The following is a 12483-nucleotide window of genomic DNA, read 5'->3' on the forward strand; positions in this document are numbered from 1 at the left end:
CTTATGCATTGGCAAGTATTGCATGGACCTCTGGGAGGTGGAGAGTGTATCCATGAGGAAGTCAGGAAGTCATCCTCCTCAGGTTGTTTGTGCATCTCCACCTAGTGGAATGCAGCTGTCCCTTGCAAAACCTCGTGGTATGCAGTAGTGTTGTCCGGCTGGGATGACTTGGCCAGATAAGAGGTCCGGATCAATATCACCCGGGGGCTCTACATCATATTCATCCCACAGGTCAGCGTGGGGTTGTGGGTCATAGGGAGACCATGGACTATTATTTCCAAACCCTGAAGGAGGGGAACCCAGAGGCAACTCTGGGGAAGGGTACACTGCTAGTAGTGGGGAGTGCGTGGAGGTGTTGGAGAAGAAGGCAAAGGAGGGTGACAACGGGTGAGGAGGTGGAGGTAAGCGTGGAGGTAAGCGTGGCAAAGGAGGTGGTTGAGAGGTGTCTGTCATGGCATCGCAGTTTTTGGGTGCCAGCTCCAAGGGTGGATTCAGGGCCTCTTCAAAAGTCAGTTTCCTCTTTGGAGGAATAGGGTCCTTTGCCGGAAAAGCAGGCTTGGCTAGAATTCATCCAGTCTCAGGATGAATGAAGATGTATGGTTGTCTGGCATTGAGCTCCTCTTGAAGACAACGGTGGATGAGATGATCTTGATCCTCGGAAGCAGTAGAGTATGATGACCCGGAAGACAGTTTTCTCAGAGCAAAGGGTGTCCAATGGCCTGCCTAGCCGAGCCTGATTTCAGCTTTCAAGGTCTGGACTCCGAGGCCAGCTTCACGAGTATCATCAAAGCCACTTGTCGAAGGTCGTGGCTTGGAGGCAAACCTCAATGCCACGAGAGGGACATTCTTCAGGTCCGACTCAGCAGTTCAGTAGTGACCATGGCCTTGCGGCAGTGGTGGACCGGAGGCCTCATGACTGTTTTCAGGCTTAACCCCCTCATAGGTGATGCTCGGGTTCCAAGTGGTGTCGGTGTGGGAGGCAGTATATTGGTACTCACTGCATCCAGTTTTGTAGATGGGTGGTGTGGAGGCTCGTTCGCTTCGATGTCGGAGCCAGAGCTTTTGTGCATTGGCAACACTTGAGCTTCTGCGCCAGAGGCTTCTGGCTGCAGCTCGCTCTCGGTGTCCTGTTCTCTGATCAGGTTCGAAGTATCGTCAGCTCAGTTGAGCACCATCAAAGCTGAGGTGATGTGACAATCCCTTCAGTACTGGAGGGTTTTCTTGTTCCAGAAGGAGGCCTCCTGGGGGTCCACGGACAGACAGACGTCACACACCAGATGGGGGTCTGTATTCGGGTACTTCGCTCGACACTTCAGGATATAGCGGAATGTAGGTCTTTCCATCACAGGTACATTCTCTGGTGCCAAGGAATCGATGGAGCCTCAGAGGTGCTAAGCTCCATATGGGGCGTTACAGTTCTTCGACCGCAGAACCGATGTAAAAGGCGATGCAACGCTTGGAACTAAAGCTAGCGTATACTATTAATTCGTCCGACAAGTAAAAATAACCCAAGCGAGCCAGGTGAGAACACCATGTGGCATCAAACGAGCTTGAATGGGCATGTATGAACCTGATGGCAGAGAGAAAACAATCTAACAATAGAGCCCATACACAATGGGTGGAGTCATTATAGCTCGTGACTCGAAAGACTTCTTCAAAGAAAAACACCTTGCACACGTCTGAGTCCAACACTAGATGGCAGGAGTAAGCACAGCTTGTGCATTTACAGCTACATATGCCATGAACATTATATGTTACCCCACCTGTTCAAGTTAAATGAGGGGCTGGACTCCTAAGTGAGTCATGAGATCTTGTAGTGTGTTAGATGCCCATACTGTGGATGTGATGGCAGGGAGGTTTGCTGAGTGAGGTGCACATGCAGGGGTTCGATTAAAGAGGTGTTTGCTACATTAGGTGCAGATATGGTTAGAAGACACTGTTGCTTACTGAATTATCTGCACATATTGTGGCTGGATAACAGAAGTGCTCACTGAGTTAGGTGCAGATACCATCACTGGAAGACAGCGGATATTACTCAGTTAACCATACATAGTACGGTTGGATTCCAGTGGTGCTTGCTAAATTAACTGCACATACTGCTGATGAATGACAGAATGACAGAAGCAGCTGCAAAATTAGATGCCAACATTGGGGAAAGATAGCAATGGTGTATGTGGAGTCCGGTGCAAATCAGTTCAAAAGCTGTATTTTGTGAGTTACAAATGGTCTTCTGATGCGGGGACATTGTGCTCATTGGAGATATTTTTGTGTGATTAAAGTGGTGCTTGACAAAGTAGAAGCTAATGTGATAACATCCTTACATTTCTATGGACAACATCATCTGGATATGCACCACTCAGTCAAAAGATGTTTGCACCCTTTCTTAATTCCTCACCACCCTGCAACCTCATACCCCAGAGTCCAAAGTAGTTTCACTGTTACACCTGTGCCTGCCTGCCTTTTGCCCCAGAGAAGATAGTGTTCTCCACGCTCTCAAGTTCATCCTCTGATTGTGCATTACCCAAACTTACTTCCACCGACAACTTAAAAAAACCTCTATTACCCAGTGTCTACAGTCTTCCTTTCTATCTTTTCTAAAACTCTTCTCACTCGCCTTAAATTCCATATCTTGTGCAACCCCAGGCCGATCTAGAAGAATGTGTCTTGCTTACCTCATACTTGTTTGGTGCAATGAAGTTCAGAGTTTCATCTGGGTCGTACAGAATTGAGAAGGCCAATTCCAAAACTTCCTGGTGTGGGGAAAATAAGGAATTAGCACAGGTGTCTCTGAATATGAAGAAGAAGAAAAGCACTCTGTGGCCGTCCTACCACCTGAAGACTACGTTCATACAAAAGGTAGAGAATGTTTACTACTTCATGCACCAGTAGCTGTCCATCTACAACAACACAGGAAATGTGAATCAAGCCTGCTCACACAGGATAGAGGAGTGTTGGAATAAAGGTGAGCTCTTCAGGTGAGTTACAACTACAGGAGGTGCTCCAACTAAGAGAACACTCATTCTAAGAGAGGCCAGTACCATTCTGGGGGATTCAGACAGCACAGAACACACAAACCAGACTGGAGACATCAGTAGCACAGGCTCCTCTGATCAATCTGGGATCACAGCAGAGGAGGTTGTCGACTCATTGGAAACCACCGACAGGGTACCTTATCCTCAGACAAGAGACCTGACAAATGGAGTATTGACAATAGGCTGGTTATCAAGGACAACAAGGTGTGTTCTTACCAGGCTGAGAAACAGCAAAGAAGTACGGACCATCACCTGGGATAGTGATGTTTGATCAGGAAGTTTTTCAGGAAGTTTTTCACGTTGGGATAGTAATAGCAGCACAGGACATGAGGGTGATAGGCAATTTTTTAGCGGAGTAAAGTCATGAGTGGGCAGTGACATCAGAAGATGCTCAGCGAGAGGACATCCTCAGCATATGGCATCCAAGATCAGGAGGCAATGACTCAATGGACCCTTGCCAGGTTAGGAATCATGCGCAGCAGTGTTCTACCATAAAGGCCTGGTCGGGGTTAGTAGTTTCAGGTGAGATTCTTAGAAGGATGGGGTGCACAGAAACTAGGAAAGGTGACCCATCTGTACTGGGAAGCAGCAAGCTGGGGGAATAAATACCATTATGGCTGGAGGCAGTGACATTACCAATTTTCTCAGATGGTATAGAAGAACAGCAGCAAAGAGCCCTGTCAACAGGGTGGTGGTGTGGTACCAGGGGGGGCTCTCTAAGTTTGAAGAGTGGCAACAGATGGCCCTCTGCAGAGGTGGATAGCATTACACTTCTGAAGACAAAACCCATTAGCCAGATTTCAGACATACGTTGTATCAGGATACCTTATTCTGTTTCAGTGCACTCTTCTCCCTCATGTGAGGGCAGTCCTTTCCAGTCACCACTGACTTGATGTCTGCCACTGGAACTGGGGAAAAAAAAGGAAGACAAAGATGTATGAAGATTACGAATTAAAAAGGTATGCAGATGATGTGTTTGCAGAACTGCACTACCCGATAGTGTATTAAGCTCAGTGTTGTATATAGGTGCCACCCCTGCACTCTGGCATCAATTTAAAACAAGCCCTCTGTGCCCTTAGACACAGAACAGTAACAGATTGTGTACAGTGACAGTGTTCAAAATCTAACATTGAGCCTTATAAACACCTAGATGGCCACTCAACGAAGCATGGAGGAAATCGAGTCAGTGAGTAATCTTCAGCTAGACCTGCGGTCCTGAGAGTTAAGGCAGTAACGTCTGGTCATGATGTGGATTGACACCTGACAGATGTCTAGCACTTGGCAAGCTCTTGCGCGGCAAAAGACAGGACACACAGAAGAACATCAGAAAGTTTAGCCTCCAGCAGATCAAAACAAAGGTCCTGATACCAGGCCACAACCTTTGCCCAGTGTCAAGGAGAGACTGACTTTGTTGACAGGAGAGTGAGCCCCCAAAGTGATATCCAGTACGTCCATGGCCACATCGAATCCACTTATCTAGCTCCGCTCAATCTCCAAACCTAGCGGTGTAGGCTGTTGAGGTATAGGTGTAAAATTCTGCTTTGTTGTTGGGAGACCAGGTCTCATGAAGAGGTAAGCGGAATGGGGGACAGACACACAGACTCAGAAGGTCAGAGTACTAAAACCCTCCAACCCAGTCCATGGTTATTAGGATGCGCAGAGCTTGATCCGTCCAGACAACCTTCCTCACCAAGGGAAACGGAAGAGGCAGGAGTGCGTAAAGAAGACCAGAGCACTACAGTAAGTTAAACTCCTCTCCCAAGAAACCTTGGGATGGAAACGTAAGCGCAAAAAGCTGGGCAATGAGCGTGCCTCATAAGGACTAGACAATTTGTGAGTCCACCAGAGGTGCTCTCTGTTCTGTTTTGAAATTTGAGACCAGAACTTAGGCTCTATTGCTTAAGGGGTGTACATGCTATTGATCACATTTGTGCTGATTGTTTATATTGCGGACGCATCGCTGTGCTGTGTCCTTCCTCATTTGTTCCACTTCTTTGACTCTGCCGTACCAATTTGTTCTGTGTAATCAACTGTATTCTCATGTGCATTTTGTATTACATGGATTTTATCTGTGTCGCATGTATGTCTGAATGTATGCCTCTTTTTCATTTCTAACTAATGCAAACTACTTGAACACAAAAAAAAGGTTATCCCACCAATGGTGGAAGGCTGCTACTGCCGCCTCATCCCGCTTATACAAGTCTAAGGGAGAATGACAGATGCTTTTAATTGAAGACACTTTTTCACCAGTGTTCCTATCTATCCGTAGTTCCCCACAATTGTGGTCCTTGCTCTCCCAAGGTATGCATTTTGAAAACTCTATGTTCATTATATATGTGGGAGCAACATACCATGAGTAAAGTCCCGGGATAAAGTGTGCAAGTCTGTACAAAATGTTTTTCCTACAAATCTCCTTTGGGCAGCAAACGTCCAAGTTAATAGATGGGCAGCTCTATTAATCCCTCAGTAATAGAGATAGTGACGTCCATGCCCTCCACACGAACTCTGTGGCACAGAGTATGTAGAGATCACATTGTAGCATCAGGGAGCAATCAACCACCAGTACTCTCACTGAGGTCTGATCTCATTTCCCTCTCCACCAGGTGGAAAGATTTCTACATCATCCACTATGTACAGCCTCAGTGAATTGATTATATCAGCATACCTCTGGGGTGTTTCCATCACTGGTCTTCAATCTCAAGCTGTAGGAGCCATTCAGCTCCAGTGGCTGGGGCACAGCTCTGTACCCACACTGATCAGATAGGAGGTATGTCTGAATAGCAAGATCTCCACTTTTCATTGGTATCTGTCCCAAATTGTTTGCTGCATGGGGATCACTACAGGGCTGCGATACCCAGAAAGGAATCATGCAACATAACACCAGGGTTGTGTTTTCTTGATCTGGGAGAAACCACAGCCACCTTGCAAAAAGCATGGCTCCGTACACCTCCTTAGCTTTTCAATCTCACTGCTTATACTGGGGATTTCACTGCAATCAGTCCTCCCCTGCCACAGGGGGCTGAAAACACCATTAAATACAGGGGGAATAAAATTAATAACCAACAAAAAGATAACTGGACTGGCAGGCTTGCACTCCTTGGCATCCCATACAAGCCTTGCATCTATTTAATAAAAACTCCATCTGCCCCACTAGATAACAGACTTGGGGCTTATCTTTAGTCTCCTCACTAGACACAGTGTGGGGGCAGACTTTACTGGCATTTGGACTGCAACCCATCTCCTTTAACAATGAAGTCCTTAAAGTCCCTTGGGGAGGAGAGCAGAGTTTTTCCCAAATTCAGCCGTCCCAGGTGGACTGAAAATACCACTAAATATCAGGGTCTTCCTTTATGGAATGGGCGGCTACCCGTCCTGGCATAGGGGGCCGTATCCATGGGCAAGCAGTTCTTTCAGCCCCTCTATGGGTAGATTTGGGTCTATAAATTAATCTGCCCATCCCCTGAATAGGGCTAAAAGGCACACTATATACCAGGTTTTATTCCCTTAACTGTATGTAATAGAAGGAGGCACTCATTTCCTGAGGCCACTACCCCATCTCCTTTGTCCAGAGGCCCATTCAGCCCCATTGGGGGGGGAGGGAGCATACTAGGGACTTTATCCACGATCTTATTCCTAGGGGGACGGTGACATTAGCCCTTGACACCTAAAACAATTTTTTTAAGCAAGAGAAACACAAACAACGAGGGGGGAATGGGTTTCCTGGCACAGGACATGCCTCTCTCTAGGCTCTACGCACCCTCTGCATTTCAGCTCCTCTGGTGGAGTAGATCAGGGGGTGTTAGTCTCTGATCTACTTCCATTGTGGAGGACCTGAAATGCTTCCTACACACTTTTGAAGAAGAAAAAAAAAGTGGAAGTCTGGCTTCATGGCACAAGGTGTGCTTCCATCTGGCCTATACCAAAAAAGCATTTCATTTCCCCAAGGGGAGCGTATTGGGATTTAAATTATCTTTGAAGAAACCAGTGTTACAAAAACGTGGGGAACAAGGCTTCCAAGAAAAAGGCCCTACTCTTTCTGGCCACTGCCCTCCGCCTGCCTTTCAGCTTCCTTAGGAGGGAGTGTATCAGGGGTATTAACCAGTCCCCCATCCATTCTTCACCTGCACCTCTTCAATCTTCCCTTCTCCGTGGACCTGAAATTCCTCAAGACACCTGCGTTTATTTTATGTGCTATAAAACAAAAACAGAAACTGAGTAGAGAGTCATGCTTCCTGGGAAAAGAAACCCATCATCTGCATTTCAACTCCTCTAGTGCAACTGATCAAGGCTAGGCCTGGGCCAAAATTCCGTTCCGTTAGCGGAAATTGCGATAATTTGGCATTTTCGCGTTCCGCGGAAAGCGCGAAAATGTCAAAATTTCCACATTTCGCAGCTTAGCGATAATTTGTTTCTTGCTCGCGCTGTAATAATACATTCTCGCGTGCGCGCGATCACATTACCTGAATCCCCACGTTCGCCGACAAGTTTTCCCGATCCGGTCGCGTTCTCCACGAGATGTTGGATTGTTGGTAGCCATTTGCGCTGTCTCGCGACAGTTTGCGCCCGCAGTAACGTCATGCGTCGCGCGATCACGTCTTTCTTCTCGCGATCATGCACCGCGAGACAAGTGAAAACAAGATGGCCGCGAACGGGCTGGAAAAAAACTTCTGCATCTTCGCGATATTTCCGCGTGTTTGCGGAGATTTTTAACATTTTCGCGATAATTTGCGAAAGTGAATTTCGCAAATTCCGCCCAACCCTAATCAAGGCACTTTGCTCACATCTTATATCCTGCAGGGTCTGAGAATAACTAAGAGGAAGATTTAATTTATCTTTTATAACTGGGGAATTTATAGGAGTTGTTCATATGACTAAGTGTTTGGTTCCCCCACTCATTCAGCTATGGCAAAATGAGACCACATATGTGGGTGGACATACCATAGTAGCAAGGACCGACAAGAAATAGGCCCATAAGTTGAGATTTTGGATGTACAGTTTGTCTGCAAGTGGTATGCCTGCAAATTTTTGCCTGGGTTCACCTGGCACCCATGACCAGCTACCAATCATTGACAATTCTGTAAACTAGAGACAAAGGGGAATGCAGGATGCTGTTTATAGGACAATAGTCCATCTTTTACAGGACTCTGAAATGTATAAACAGCAACACTCTCTAAAACTCCCTTTTAATAACCAATGATCATGCTTAGTCATCGCCTCTAAAGTTCCTCTACTTATTGCTTCTATGGGCCGTTTGCTACAGTCTGTCCATTGTTGGAGGTCTGAGCATGCTATGCAAAAGATTAAATTAATAATTAATCACTTGTGGATCTTAGAAGGTCCAAGCATAAAACATTTGCTTGCATGACAAGATAGCATTCCATGAATATGTCAATGACCCTTAACTCTTCAACTGCACAGTTTGGTAGAAAGAGAGTGGTCAGATTTGGCACCCTATGCTTAAACTGGTGGCATGAGTCACATCCGGGCCAAGTTCACTACTTCAGAAATGACAGGGTATGGGAATGGCAGTAATTAAATGCTCTGAAAAGCAAGTAAGTACTATTTTTTTTTAACATGAGGACAGAGTAGAGAGACACCAAAAGCAGGCAGGAACCATTTAACTATTACAATAGTTCTGCTGCTTGTTTAGGGATTCAGAGGTATAATCTAGCGATCGCTCGGTGCCGCTTTAATAAAAAGCTGACCCATTTACCTTGTGGCCACTGAACTTCAAAGCACGTATGAGACGGGCACTTCCAAGACATAAACCACAAAATAATTGCCATGCTAGCACAATCTTTAGATTTCTAATCTCGTCTTAACAATGAATGAATGAAAAAGACATTTCTAGAGCGCATGGTTACCCGGGGGCATCCCAGCGCTAAATGCAGGGCAACTTCAAGTTCAAAAGGAGTTAGGGGAACAGAAAGGTCTTTAGATGCTTGCGAAAGGTCACATAATTCGGTTCAAGGCGAATCCAAAGGGGTAAGCGATTCCACAGTTTAGCAGCGTTATACGCGAAGCGGCGCCCTCCGCTTTGCTATTTCCGTTTTTTCAGGAACTGCTGCCAACTGCTTGGTTTCAGATCATAAAGACCCAAGGAAGTGATAAGGCTGGATGATGGATCTGATGATCGGTGGACCTTTGCCTGAGAAGGCTTTGTGTGTAATACACATAGCCTTAAATTGGATTCTTTCTTGAATCGGTAGCCAGTGAAGGGATGTAGGCGCAGGTTTGGCTGAGGTGCGTTTGGAAGTATTTGTAAGCAGACGTGCCGCACAGTTTTGCACAATCTGCAGCTTTTTAGTGGTGGAAAGTGGAGCTCCTAGGTAAAGGGCATTTGCGTAGTCCAGGCGAGACATATTCAGTGCCTGGACCAGCACTGGATCTTTCTCAGCATTCTTAAAATCCCATAACAACAAGCTGCCACCTTGCATGCTTGCACCTTAAAATCCAGATTGTGATCCAACCACACCCCAAGGCTCTTAATTTTTTCTTTGGGGGAAGGAGGAGGGCCCAGACAGCTAGGCCAGATGGAGTCTATTCTCCGAGTTGTATGAATACCCAGGAGCATCAGCTCTGTCTTAGTTCCATTAAGTTTCAGACTGTCCATCCAACTAGAGGCCTTTCCCAAGCATGATTACAAGTCTGAGCATGACTTGTCCACTTGATTAAGCGACACCATCAGCTGAGTATCATCAGCATAGGAGATGATCTGGATACCAAATGGTGTTACTATTTTTGCCAAGGGTCTCAAATAAACATTAAATATCGTGGGGCTCAGGGATGAGCCCTGAGGGTCCCCACATCTAAGAGGCATTGGCTTCGAGGTAAATTCTTCTTCAAAGACTACAAAGGATCGATCCTCTAGAAAGGATTGAAACCATTTTAATGCGGAGCCGACAACTCCAACATTCTTGAGTCTTTGAATTAACAGATGGTGGTTAACCGTGTCGAAGGCTGCGCTGAGATCAAGTAAAATAAGTGCAGTGCAGCCTCCTCCATCCAGAATTTTTCTTTGTTCTTCCACCATTGTCACAAGTGCAGTCTAAGTGCCTTGCTGAGGTCTGAATCCTGTCTGTGTGGAATGAAGGCAATTATTGTTTTCCAGGAAGGTTGAGAGCGTAGAAATGACATGCTTCTCAGCCACTTTTCCTATTCCTGGTAGCTGAGAGATCGGGCGGTAGTTTGCTAGTACCTCGGGGTTGAGGTTCTTTTTTTTTTTTAAAAGGGCTCTAACCATAGCCTGTTTCCAGAGGGGGGGGGCAATGATCCCTTTTCTAAAGAAGTGTTGATCAGTTTTAAGATTACGGGTGATACAGTCTCAGAGACTAGATTTAAAATACTGGGGGGGGCAACATCTGTGGGAGCCCCCGATTTCAGTTGACTTAGAATCCCTCAGAGTGAGATCAAGTTCAACGGAGGGATTACTTCCAACAGATGTTCACCACAATAGGTAGAGGAATAAGATGAGGGTGAAGAGTTGCCAGAGGAAAGGACTTATAGATTGTTTGTATTTTATCATTAAAAAATCTGCAATTGCATTGTAGCGTAAAGGGATATCAGCAATGACGATAGGGGGCACAGAAGGAGTTGAAAGTGATTTAGCAATCCTAAAAATGTCACGAGGGCAGTTTGCTGCTGAAGTGATTCTGTTTTCATAGTAGAAGCATTTGGCCGCTTTTATTTCGAGTTTATATACCCTTTTTCCATCCCTGTATTTCAATTTATTAGCAGCTGAGGGGTCTTTTCTCCAATTTCCCTTTAGCCTCTCACTGGACTGCCTAAATTCCCGCAATTTGGGCGTATACCAAGAATTGTGGTTGGCTCCCACTTTATTATGAGTGCGTTTCTTTGCGAGAGTGATATCGAGTGACGACTCTAACCATCTATTACATTTATCATTGGCAGCTACTAGGTTGGTGTCAATTGTGGGGATAGTATCTTCCAGAATAGTCACCCATGATTTGATCGACAATTTTGCTAATGCGCCAACATGTCTAATGCTTCTCTCAGCCGGAATAGAGGTGTCCAGTGCTGTCCATACAAAAGGAATTAGAAAATGGTAAGACCAAGGTATAGGACTGGGGTCCTTGACCAGTAAGCTAGGGATATTGGAAAAGATGGGGTGAAGAAAATGGCCTTTATTGTGGGTAGACCTGCTGACTAGTTGCGTGAGTTGGAGCATCTCCAGCCCTTCTAAGACTTCCAATGCGGATGAAAGTGAAGCATCATCAAAATGTAAATAAAAATCCCCAAGAAGGGTAAAATTGGGGAGAGAGCTAGCCAATCCCGCTACGATATCAGGGAGCTCCTTTTCAAAAATTGCCCAGGGGGCCTGGGGGACAATACACCAAAATGCCTGAAAGGGAGCGGACATGAGATGTACCAATAGTAAAATAAAGGCTTTCATAGTCTGGTAGAGGATTTATGGTGATGAGGCAACTGAAATTATTCTTATAGATAATGGCTGTTCCACCACCTCTGCCTATCTCCCTGTCAAGCCTCTGTATTGCAAAGAATGGCGGAAGGGCTTGCACAATGGCAGGGCTAGCATCTGTGTTCAACCAAGTCTCTGTCAGAAAAGAATGTCCGGGTCTTCTTCTTCTAATAACATATGGATTTCTATTGCGTGTTTAGGTATTGAGCGACAATTCAGAAGGAACAGTCTAAAAACCTCTTTAGTAAGCGGGTCTGAGGGATTTTTCAGCACGGGGCAAAAGTTTAAATTGACAGAATTGGCAGCGTTTAATAGAGCCATCCGGTGGCATGCAGTGTGAGCACTTACTTAACAAGTTTCCTCTATAACTGTTGAGATCCTCTGCGGTGTATGAATAGTTTTCCCAGAGTAAACCAGCAGGGGTCCTGGCCAGCGGCGCGCCCGGTGCGCGCATCTGCTGCGGAGTCGCGTCATCGGCTCCTTATGAAGCCTAATGAGCGTGGCCGGGTGAGCGAGGCAGCGTCAAGACTAGAACACTAACCTTTGGATTGAGAGTCCCCCCGGAGTAACAGGCGCCGCTTCCAAATGTTCAAGTGTGCAATCACGTTGAAACTTAACACTTAAAATACCCACAGCTTTGAACACAGCTCCTTTAGTCCAAGCGTAATCACAATGTCAATAAAAGACCTGGATTCCCCTTAACATAAGTTCGTGATCAAAGGGCAAGAAATTGTCTCAAATCTTGTCAACCGCTTGTGAGGTGAAGTGTGTCACAAATGATTCTGTAGCACACATCAAAATTCCAAACTACTGTTATAACTTTTTAGGAGAAGGAATCTCTTACAACTTCACAAGCAGTGCATATATTAGCCTTTAGTACTCTCTTACGTGATCATCAGGGGCCCCAGGGGATGAGTACTGAATAATTGCTTAATGCAGGCTGCTCCACCTGTGCATCTTGTCATATATCAGTGCTGGAAACATTTGTGGTTAAACATCTTTCTGCCTTTC

The 12483-nt window shown here is 45.8% G+C and overlaps 1 protein-coding gene across 4 annotated transcripts in view; it reads right to left on the minus strand.

Annotated features, from left to right (window-relative positions):
• ELMO2 (engulfment and cell motility 2) overlaps positions 1-12483 on the minus strand; it is a 417013-nt gene that overhangs the window by 13521 nt on the left and 391009 nt on the right. For all 4 annotated transcript variants that reach the window (XM_085619396.1, XM_085619393.1, XM_085619394.1 and 1 more), the window contains 2 exons: positions 3858-3940; positions 2673-2750 (listed from right to left, as the gene is read on the minus strand). In XM_085619396.1, coding sequence (XP_085475522.1) covers positions 2673-2750; positions 3858-3940 — 161 coding nt within the window. The remainder of the gene's footprint in view (positions 1-2672; positions 2751-3857; positions 3941-12483) is intronic.

This window comes from Triturus cristatus, chromosome 7, assembly GCF_964204655.1.
Source record: "Triturus cristatus chromosome 7, aTriCri1.1, whole genome shotgun sequence".
NCBI lineage: Eukaryota > Metazoa > Chordata > Amphibia > Caudata > Salamandridae > Triturus > Triturus cristatus.